This window comes from Eleginops maclovinus, chromosome 23, assembly GCF_036324505.1.
Source record: "Eleginops maclovinus isolate JMC-PN-2008 ecotype Puerto Natales chromosome 23, JC_Emac_rtc_rv5, whole genome shotgun sequence".
Taxonomy (NCBI): domain Eukaryota; kingdom Metazoa; phylum Chordata; class Actinopteri; order Perciformes; family Eleginopidae; genus Eleginops; species Eleginops maclovinus.
Genome location: NC_086371.1, coordinates 12,928,880 through 12,939,705, shown reverse-complemented (window position 1 = coordinate 12,939,705; position 10,826 = coordinate 12,928,880). Strand labels below are relative to the sequence as shown.

At 37.8% G+C, this 10,826-nt stretch overlaps 1 protein-coding gene across 3 annotated transcripts; it reads left to right on the top strand.

The window, feature by feature from the left end:
- Nucleotides 1-3,410: 3,410 nt before the first annotated feature.
- Nucleotides 3,411-9,925, top strand: slc43a3b (solute carrier family 43 member 3b). 3 transcript variants are annotated; one of them, XM_063877043.1, is made up of 14 exons: nucleotides 3,451-3,482; nucleotides 3,653-3,764; nucleotides 3,879-4,175; nucleotides 4,313-4,442; nucleotides 6,110-6,156; nucleotides 6,276-6,352; nucleotides 6,903-6,995; nucleotides 7,082-7,221; nucleotides 7,860-7,966; nucleotides 8,101-8,244; nucleotides 8,485-8,592; nucleotides 8,826-9,012; nucleotides 9,248-9,371; nucleotides 9,488-9,925. In XM_063877043.1, the coding sequence occupies exons 3-14, from the start codon at nucleotides 3,992-3,994 to the stop codon at nucleotides 9,596-9,598; spliced, it is 1,452 nt and encodes a 483-aa protein (XP_063733113.1). In that variant the 5' UTR covers nucleotides 3,451-3,482; nucleotides 3,653-3,764; nucleotides 3,879-3,991; the 3' UTR covers nucleotides 9,599-9,925. The 3 variants fall into 3 exon arrangements, with proteins under 3 accessions (XP_063733112.1, XP_063733114.1, XP_063733113.1); XM_063877042.1 differs by lacking the exon at nucleotides 3,653-3,764 and having other exon boundaries at nucleotides 3,411-3,482; XM_063877044.1 differs by lacking the exon at nucleotides 3,653-3,764 and having other exon boundaries at nucleotides 3,450-3,482; nucleotides 3,885-4,175.
- The last annotated feature ends 901 nt before the right edge of the window (nucleotides 9,926-10,826 follow it).

Here is a 10,826-nt window from a genome sequence, read left to right as displayed (position 1 = left end):
AACATGTTTTGGAGGAAGTTTCATATATAAAAAAAACAGAACATTGGGTTTGTGTATAAAGTAGATTTGTATCTTTATTTATTTTATTTTAAGAAATACAAATATCACCACCCTCAAATAGGTTGTACAGCTGCACATCAACAGTTGAACATTAGCCAGTGTCTCAGGACCCAGGGAACTGGAGTACAGAACATCTGTCAGTGCTAGCAAATGGTCAAATGGTTTCATGCAGGGAATGTTACATAATATTTCATGGATTGACTAAATGTGTAGCGTCCTGTCAAGTTCATTTGCACTTTATGAGACTAAATGCATGACACTCACAGTCAGAGTTGCAGATTTAATTTAAAAATGTTCGGGGAAGGTCAAAAAGCAGATGCAAATCACTTAGGCAAACAAATCCAAAGTGAGGCTGGCAGGAAATCCATGGTCCAAAGAACAGGCAGGCCGCTTCAAAACGGCTAAAAACAGAACAGTAAATGCTGGAGCACTGGGCAAAAACACAAGAAAAACAAGCAGGGACCAAGCGATACAGGACTAGTATATGCACTGATGGACTCACAAGTTGCAGGTGAGGTAAAGGTGTAAGGAACTAAAACAACAGGAGAGTTTGTGATAAAGCAAAAGCAAAGGGAAAAGAAAATGTCAGCCAGCTCCACATCTGACAACTTTTATAGGATACATGTTATAATGGATGGATGGATGGTATCTATGAAATGTTAAGGATTGTGTCATTTAAGTCACATGTTCATCTTTTTTATTGCACCACCAATGTTATTTTTACAAAGAAGAAGTATTGATGGAAATGGAGAATGAGAGTCTCGTGGTTTTACAACATTTCTGCATTATTTGAAAAAATATATTAATGTGAGATGATGACATTGACCATTAGCTGTCCTTGAAGTTGCTGATGTATGCAGTTCCCTGTTTGACTTCTGGTTTCCTGAAATATATAACATTTACATCTTGACAGAAAAACGTGGCTGTATCGCCGAACAATATCTAAACAAAAGCATCAAGTTCACTGTGAAGCAATAAGTGCATGACAATATGATCAACTGCATCTGTGTTCTAACCAACAATATAAACAGACATTATAAGGGGAACAGCTTTAGTGTCTGTGCATTCTTGTGTTAAACTCTTGCTGACAAACGAGAGATGAAGCCTTAGAGGTGCTGGCAGGTGGATAAGTAACATTTGGACAGTGCCAGTTTTTTCCCCACCAACTACATATTTAAGGTACATGAGAATGGTATCCATCTTCTCAGCTTAGTCTCCTCCTTAAAACAAATTGAAGCTTTCCCCAAAATGTCTGAATATTCCTTATATTGTTCTTTAATATTTAATATTGTCAAGTATTTGGCCTCATAATTACCCTTTTACTGATAGGAATTTTGGGTAATCAGAGGCAAACTAGCAAGTTTAAGCAAGCAAGCAAAGAGGTTTAAACATGAAGCTTAAAGTAATACATAGATATTGACACAAATAGCTAAAAGACATGACTTAACAGTTCAAATGATTGGCAAAAATGTATGGAGAAAGTTATGGAATGTTGTAATTGTGGTAGTAGGAGTAGTAAGAGTAGCATTACAATTGCTGGCCAAATCAAATTCAATATTGACCTTTTAATTTCATGGAAGAAAACTGCTCTCCACCTTAATAAAACACATACTGTCCAGAAGAGGTTAAAAAAACATTGGGAATTGATGATATGTATTGTGATTTCAGCTGACTGTTGGTACCTCTAAGTAAAGAGGTCGCGAACCACAGCCTGTATGTCTGCATTGTAATTACATATAAGTCATGTGGCTCAAGACCTTTGCTGATCTTCTGCAGAGTAAGTTTCTCCAGGCTCTATCTACACAATCACACACATAGAAATACGTAGGAGCGTGATGCTTGTTAACACTGGGTCAGTGGTTTTAAGGAAGTGTGTACAGGCGTGATTGCGTGTCACACTGTTTGCAAATATCTGTGTCTTGTGATCAGGACACAATTCTGGTAAAAGAGTATACATTCAGTGGTCTCATGAGTGGTGTTATAGATAGTTTAAGACTTCCGGCTGTGTTTTACATCTCTGCCCTTAGCTAGCAGCAACCACTGCCTCAACCTAATGAAAGAAAAGCATCATCAAAGGGAATTTGACTTAAACATTGTGCAAAGTATCTGGGCCATAATGATGATCATTTAACAGTATGTGCTCAGTTTGCTCATGAGCCACAGCAACAGTGATATTGTATCAATCCATTAAATGCAAAATATCTCTCAGAATAAATCAGTGACCCATTTCTGAAACACCATCACTTTGCATAAATTATATCAAAGGAAAGAAAATCATATAAGTCAATCATAAAATTCCCCCGACAGAATAATTATCGAAAGCAGTCTTAGTGGATGTGACCTTGATGGTTGAGCATGAGTTTTCAGGTACTGACAGACCAGAGTTACTCATGACATCAGACTGTAGCTGATAACATAGTTGACTTGATAATGCTAATGCTGATTGATCTTGCGTCTTTAATTAATTGTTCTGTTGATGCTGGTACTGTGAAATCACTGTCATGTTGTTTATCTTTTTATAAAGAATGATTGAATTTAGATACTGATTAGATCCCAAGATATATTTCCTGGCTTTTCCTTCATTTATGTACATGTGTATTTATAATATTGCAGTATTTCTGAAAAGTGGTGCTCTGTCTTAAAAGCTAATTGGAAATAGCCATATCTTGCCAAATTATAACTTTTAAACACTCCAAATGATGTTGAATGGGTTATTAAATAATGTAGTATTGTACTCCCAAGTATTTTGGTGTGATGCAAGATAGAGATTTTAAAAAATGAACGGAGAAAACTATGCTGCAACCCCGTTTTTTAAAATTCCCAATAACAATATATTTTAAAATCAGGCAAGGGTCCCATGTTCAATTTTCTAATCTTCAATGTTCAACATAATGGTTAACTACCCAGGAGATAAAGAAAAGATTATTGTGATTTTTTTCTTCTGGAGAAACCTGTAGCATGTGGGACTGCAGCACCCTTCCTTAGGCTACAGCCTGTTAAGCAGTGATCAGGCCAAGGATGCTTTGCACATATAAACACAGTAATGGCAGGGAGAGCAAGTTTCCACACGGCACTCACAACATTTTTCCTGTCACATGACCTTTTTGCTAAACCAGTGTAGCCAGCGTTAATAGCATCCACTTCTGGAGTATGTCTCACAGCTTCAGTGGCTGCTTCACCGCTGTTTTCCTTGCAGGGAATGTTTATTTTCTGCTGCTACTAGCACTGCAAAAAGAGGGATTTTCTCTGCTGCGCAGCAGAGAGATTGATTGAGAAAGAGATAAATATGGGGGAGGGAGGAGAGGGAGGGTACTGGAATGAAAGAGGAAGGAAGAGCCTGCCTATATAAAGAAATAGAGTATGGCAAGAGCAGAGAGGTGTGGTTTGTTGGACAATTTGGGGAGCGCTACAGAGACTGAACTGTGAGTACTACAGACTAGTAGACTGGAGAATAATGCAGCTTTACAACTGCACATTTGTTATATTTACTTTGATAAAAGTCCATCATTTCACATTCTAGTTTAACCTTTGTGCTGTTGAAATTGGAGTTTATGACCTTACCATTATCTGAACAACAGTATTTTTGCTGCAGTTATCCAAAGACACATTTAATGCAGAAGTCCTTCTGACCTAATTCCCTGGACCTAGCAGGGCATTCTGTGCCCAGATGTTTCAAGCTCATGTGTCCTTTGTGCAACTTTAAGATACTTCAGTCTTTTGTGTCTGGTTCTTTTGATATAAAATTACAAGGCTTGTTTCAACCAGTAAGTAATCTCTGAAATAATCAAAATAACATTTTTATTCCCTTTGTATGGCAGGTGCAGTATCAGAAACCACCGGTGTGTTTGTGCGTGTGTGTCCATGTGGTTGAAACTATAGTATTTGAGAAGTATTTGCCTGTGGGTGTGGGTGTGTGTGTGTTTGAGGAACCATGTCGGGTGTTGGGAAAAGCCTGACGGTGAGGCGCTGCCTCACCTTTGCTACGGGCCTGGTGGAGTGTCTGTGTTTTGCTGGAGCTGTTTTTGGATGGGCTTCCCTTGTTTTTGTCCTGAAGACAGAGGGCTACTTCAGCTCTCTGTGTGTCAACACCACAGTCAATGCAACGCAGGTCTTAGGTCAGTAGAATTTCTAAAACCATACATCTCTCTGCAGGCCTTCTTAATAAACCACCTGTTTAACCATTTATTATAAAACGTTGTTCTCCCTCTCTCTTTATGTTGGTTTGTTATCTTTATGTTTTGTGTGTCTACAGATTGCAGCGGGCAGGATGAACAGTTCTCTCTGGTTTTCACCATCGCCTCCTTTATGAACAATTTCTTGACGCTGCCTAATGGTTTCCTCTTCGACCGATTTGGTACTACAGTGGCTCGGCTCTTTGGAACGTGAGTTGAACAATATATTATTATCTCTAGAGTAAAAGAGACAGAAATAATAAATATTGATTAATAAACAACAAAGAGAGCTGCAGGACATCTCTAAGCAGTTGACCAATCCCAACAAAGCTGGCCAGCTAACCAATCAGAGCAGCCTGGCCTCTGGTCTAAGACAAAGGGTGAAAAGAGCTGCTGCAACACAGGCAGTATGAGAAAAAGAAAGACCTTTTTGAACATTAACAGGTTGCCACAAAGCTAAACATAAAAAGCAAAAAACTGTGTGTACTTGATTTTTGCTATGAGATTTTTCACCAAAAATGTCAAAACTTTAAATTATTTGGTTTTTTATTTGTTGCTCTGCTTGAAACCACCCCTTTGTTGGTGCAACAAAAAATGAAAGACAAACACATTTTCATCAAAGACAGATGGGCCCCTGTCCACTTATCCCTCCCGTCTCCTGCAAACATGGGGATTTGCTGTCAAGTCTCTGGTGTTCTACCTCTGCTCCCTATGTTAGGTAAATTAGCTGCAGTGTCCAGGCAGCAACAGACACAATAATGAAGATGCAGTTTACATACCAGAGCCTGATCCTTGACAATGAAGTATATAATGAAAAGGTTTTATGAGAAAAGGGAGGAGCTAAGAAAATACAGCTAAGTTAAGAGAATAATCAAAAAATTAAAAAGGTCAGGACCATTGATGACAGGAGGTAAAAGGAATTGCAGAAAGAAAGATTTCCTTTGGGAGGGATATTTAAATCCTGTGACAAAAGGTCCTCGTTACTGCCTCAGAGTTCATAAATATCCTATCCATACACACACACACATTCCTGCACAGCTTTTTCCCTCAGATATATCTAAATCCACAATAACAAACAGGCACTAAAGAGATCCATGTGGTTCCACTAAAAGAGGGTGAAGGAAAATAAAAAGTCAAGGAATGCAAACAGTTGGATAACATGGCAGAAAAGATATTTGCCTAGGATGTGCCAAATAAAGGAAATTACATACCTTCAAACAGCAACAGAAAAAGAATCTGATTGAGAAAGCTTGTTTACTGAAATAATGTTGATTTCTATTCCACAACAATTTTCCCATACATTTTTTAAAATCTTGTTTTTAAAGGGGTCCTATTATTTATTGTCTTCCCTTTCCCGCAGTGTGTGGTATAGGTTTTGGTGTGGTCTGCAAAAAAAAAAAAAGCTAAAATCCCACAGTTCCCTCCAAAGGGAGTTTTTCTACCACACACTCCCTGCCTGAAATGCCACCATTGGACTCCTTTATTTACTTCAGTATAATAGTGACATCACTATGTAACATGTGCGCTTGTATTGGCTCGCAGTCCAACACATTATACGTGGATAAGCTAAGAGGGACATCTCTAAGCAGTTGACCAATCACAACAGAGCTGTTCAGCTAACCAATCAGAGCAGACTGGGCTCTGGTTTCAGACTGGTAGCAGCATAGGCAGTAGTATGAGATTAATAACATGCTTTTTGAACATTAAAGCATGTAGACATGTCACAGTAGAGGCACAACATAAAATATGAACCTGAAAATGATCATAACAGGGCTCAAAAACATTTAACATGAACCTCACTATCCAGCCATGTTTCTGTTAAGATCCCATTAGGACAAGGAAATGATTTAATAACACTGACTTTTCTTCTCCATCAGATTCCTTTATACCATGGGTAGCTTGATGGTGGCTTTGTCAACTGCAGGTAAAAACATTCCTGTGTGTCATTGGATTGTGAGCTCTGTAACTATTCTAATCGTAAGGTGTTACAACTGTGGACACTTATTTTTTATTATTATTTATATTTTCTCTTTTCCCTATCAGCTATGTCCAACCTGCTCTTCCCAGCTATTTCACTCCTGGCAGTGGGAGGCATCTTGTTTTTAATTACCAACATGCAGGTACTGACGCACTCACTCAGATTTTAAATATCAAAAAGATAACTGTTGCTTTAATTTATCTTAATTCATTTTTATGTTACTCGTTTAATGTTTGAAAATTGTAAAAACTGCCATTCACAATTCCTCAGGGTGAGCTGACATATTAAATTTGCTTTTTTATTCAACAAAGAGTCTGAAGCCCTCTAATAATATATGAATTTTGCAATTATATATATATAAACATATATATATATATATATATATATATATATAACAGAGAACAGCAGCAACTCCTTAAGCTTGCGCGAGAGTCAAACCAATATATTTATTAATTTACTTTTAGTGCCTCATCAATTATTGCTTAACCTGTAAATCTTAATCCGTGTTCGGAAAGAAATACCAAACCCTCTCCAGGATGCGGTCATAAAACCATAACCTCATGTTCAAACAGACAATTCAGCAAGAACTACTTTTGTCATTGAATGAAAGAAAAGGAAAAAAGGGAAGGAAAAAGGCAGATACAACACAACAAACCTCTGTTTTTTAATGAATTCCAACTTCTCTCTTTAAGGTTGGAAACTTGTTTGGTGCCCGTCGCTCCACCATAATTACTCTCTATAATGGTGCGTTCGACTCTTCATCAGCACTTTTCCTTGTCATCAAGGTGAGAAAGAGTTACACTGGTCTCATTAATGAAAAAGATTGAAGCATCTCATATTGTGTTAATGATCTTGTTGTCTTCTCTTTCAGCTGTTGCACGAGGCAGGCGTCTCTCTCCGAGCCTCCTTCCTCTTCTTGTCCGCCTGCAGTGCCTTTCACCTGCTCAGGACTTTCTTCCTGATGCCCAGACAAAACATTCCCTACCCGCTGCCTGATGACTTCACTTATGGGTACAATTGCCCAAGAAACAAACACTGCATATGTTCTTCAAAGTTGCATCAAGTGAAACAAAAAACACAAATTAACAATGTATCTGTTTGTTTCAAATATTTAAACCAGGTTTGAATATTGAATACAAAAAATAATAGTGTCATTTTAATGCAACTACAGACTTGGCTCGCTTGGGCTCTTTGCTATATCTCTTACTCTGTACAGTTAACAAAGAAAAGCTGTTTTGGGTGTGACAGGAAATTAGCTGTGAGACAAAAACTATTTAAAACATTTTTACAAAATGTGCATATTTTTCAGAAAATCCATCAAGAACATTAAAACAATTAACTTTCCTTTTCCAAAGAAAATGGTTAATGATAAACAAAAAAAAACAGTGCTTGATACTTAAATCAAACAACATTTGATACATACATACTACAATTCTTTCAGTAACAACATATGCTTTGAATCTTACTAGCACGGTTCATTTTCACATCATCGTCATCCCACATTCCTTGGAAATATCCTTCATATCCTGTTATGTGATTATTGCAGGTTATAAGTTTATAATCTCATTTGCAAAGTAAATATTTGTCATAAAACCTTCAAAATGCCCACAGTATGTTTCTAATTCACTGTGACCTTTGACCTTTCTCAGGATAACCTGTGGAAAATCAAAGTCTCTGAGCTCAGAGCAGACAACAGCTTATGGTAACGTTCAGAAGACGAGAGAGAAAGCGCTCACAGACGACCCCCTGAAACATGGTTTGTTCCCTTCGCTGTTGCCCTAATTAATATATTGTCAAAGATAACACAAAAAAAAAATTCAAATATCCTATTTCACCTCCTCTTTTCTCTTTACCCTCCACTCTCTTGTCGTCTCCTCTTGTCTCTCTCAGAGAAGAGTTTCCGTGAGTGTTTGACGTCCAGGCTCTTTGTCCTCCATCTGCTGTGGCTGTCAGTGATGCAGCTCAGACATTACCTCTTCATCGGCACACTAAACCCCATGCTGCAGCGGCTGACAGGGGGAGAGCCTTCATTGGGTAAACACACACAAACACCCCAACATGTCTGACTGTGTTAGCAAAGAACCATCTGTGCAAACTTTCTATATTAGGTCCATTAAGTTAAAGGGGTTCTCACTGGTTTTGCTTCAACTACGAAGGTGTGATAAAAGTAATGTAATGGGAGCAAAAAAAAAACTCATATTATGGCAGATTTGTTTAACTGTAGGTTGAAGTATTTTGTGTCTAACTATTTTGTCTTGCTTGTGTGTCACACAGTGAGTCGGTACATCAATGCCTTTGCTATAACACAGCTGTGTGGCGTGTTGTGTGCTCCCTGGAACGGCCTCATCTTTGACAGACACAAGGGCAAACCTCGTGCTGCAGGTAACACATTAACGCTTTTAACAACTAGTAATGAACCATACATTCCTCAGTAATTGCAGAGATAATGAGACTGCCAAAGTTGTGCTCTCAGGGTAATCATTACTAATCCCATTACTAACCGTAGTGGATAAACAGATCAATTGCACTGAACACCAACCTCATATTTGTTGGCTATACAAATGATTGTGCAAGAAAATAAAACTGTTTTCAATTGTGTGCATGTCTGTTTGTAGGAGAGAGTGAACAGGAAGCAGACCTACGGGCCTCAGTGCTTTCTCTCTTCTTGACGGCGCTGCAGTGTGTGTTGTTCTCAGTTTGTGCCGCCACCCCATTACTGCCACTTCAGTACCTCACCTTCATCCTTCAGGTGCTCAACCGCTCCTTCCTCTATGGCGGAAATGCAGCTTTCCTCAGTGTGGCGTGAGTATCAAACACACACAAATATACAAATGTGCAACTACCTCTTTGTGGACTACACTAAAGCATTCTTATTATTTATTCTTATGATAACTTTATTATGTGTTAGTTACTCTATGTTTAAATACTTAGTTGGTTAAAATAAAGTGGTTGTTCTTTAAGGAAGAAATGTCCCTTTTTCTATGTATTTTTCACCACTTCCTTTTTCTTGCCGTGTCATCACCCTTTGTGCGCGTAGTTTCCCGTCTTGCCACTTTGGGAAACTGTATGGCCTGGTGATGGCTTTGTCAGCAGTATTTTCGGTGCTGCAATATCCATTCTTTGCCTTAGTGAATGGACCTCTGGGTGGAGATCCGTTATACGTGAGTAAACAATAACTGATTCTGTGAAATTCTCCCTGATCATTCTTGCTTAATACCCATCTTAATTTATGATTGTTTCTCGCTGCATCTTTATCTCTCACTTCATATGTCTGCAGGTGAACGTCGGTCTGACGCTGCTCAGCCTGTTCGCCTTCATCCATCCTCTCTCTGTGTTCCTGCACTGTCGAGGTCTCGCCTCCCAGCGAGCCGTCAGTGCATCCTCTTAAAGTCTGTAAAATGAGACTCTAAAATGCAATTATAACCATTCAGTTGTTTAATGGTTAATACCAGTAATATTTGTATCTTCAAATGCTTGTAAATGCATTTCAGATTGAATTGCCTTCACATTCTCCAGGATACATGTTGTTTTTTGTTTTTTTTTGTTGTTTCTTTTGAGTGTCAGCTGATGGTGCAGATGTGCTCTTAACTAAGCTTTAGCATCCGTTAGCATTGTCTCCTTTTACAGTTACATTTCCATTTGCTCGCTGCTCACCATGATCTTGATGTTTTTTATGATTCCAGCTTTATGAAATGTAATCATTGAACTTGTTCAATTCTTGTTTTGTTCTCTTGTATCTTTTTTATATTCTGTGCAATGCTGGCCACGCATCACCTTATGGTTGAATTCCGAGTGTCAATGATAACAATCATCATGTGATGATCTCTATTAATGCACATATCTCTGTTTAACCGTGATACTCTCAATACATCAGGACAGGAGTACAGGACCACAAATGAATGGTAAAAAAGCTGAATGTAGTTACTGTGAAAGGGACTAGTGGGAGACAAAATCATTGATATCAGTCAGTATTGTTTTACTTGATTCAATGTGAATGGAACAAAAAACAGCAAAGCTCTGCCGCTCAGTTTTATTTAGCAACTGATATCAATATTGTGCCAAGTAAAGTTCTCCTTTATTTCTTGGTTGTCTCAAACATATGAAGTCTAGCGTGTTCAGTGTTTTTGTATATTTCAATAGAATAATTAAGTGTAATGAAGGACTCCGTTTTTAATGCAAAAAGGGAAATGTTTATCTTTTTTTTATTATCACTAAGCTCATGTTTTAGGTTGTGTATTTTAAGGGTCAAGACTGAATAGGTGGTAATGAAATGTCACTTTAAATATGCATATTATTCATAGTGATGCACCAAATTAAATGTATCTTTTGAAATGAGAAGTGTAGCAAAGAGAGTGATTATTTTGTATCCTTACTATTGAGCATATAAAACTATTGTGAGAAACAATTTGCACGTACAAGCAACTACCTTTTACAGAGGGTACAGAAAATGCAATTTAATAAGATTTTTTTTTTTAAGACCTGAACTAAGTCCATCTATTGTTGTTATACAATGCTGCCTTGATTTGAAGTCATACGAGAGAAGGTATTGAAAAAATAAAGTATTTTCGATAAGAAACAACAGCATGTTCATTCAAATATTTAAATAAAATAGAAGA

Bases quoted from the DNA above. Each gene is read 5' to 3' on its own strand.
- slc43a3b (XM_063877042.1), top strand. From the start codon at position 3,992: ATGTCGGGTGTTGGGAAAAGCCTGACGGTGAGGCGCTGCCTCACCTTT. The intron at 7,222-7,859 runs GTACAATTGCCC...GACCTTTCTCAG, and splicing joins CCTGATGACTTCACTTATGG to GATAACCTGTGGAAAATCAA. The intron at 9,013-9,247 runs GTGAGTATCAAA...TTGTGCGCGTAG, and splicing joins GCAGCTTTCCTCAGTGTGGC to TTTCCCGTCTTGCCACTTTG.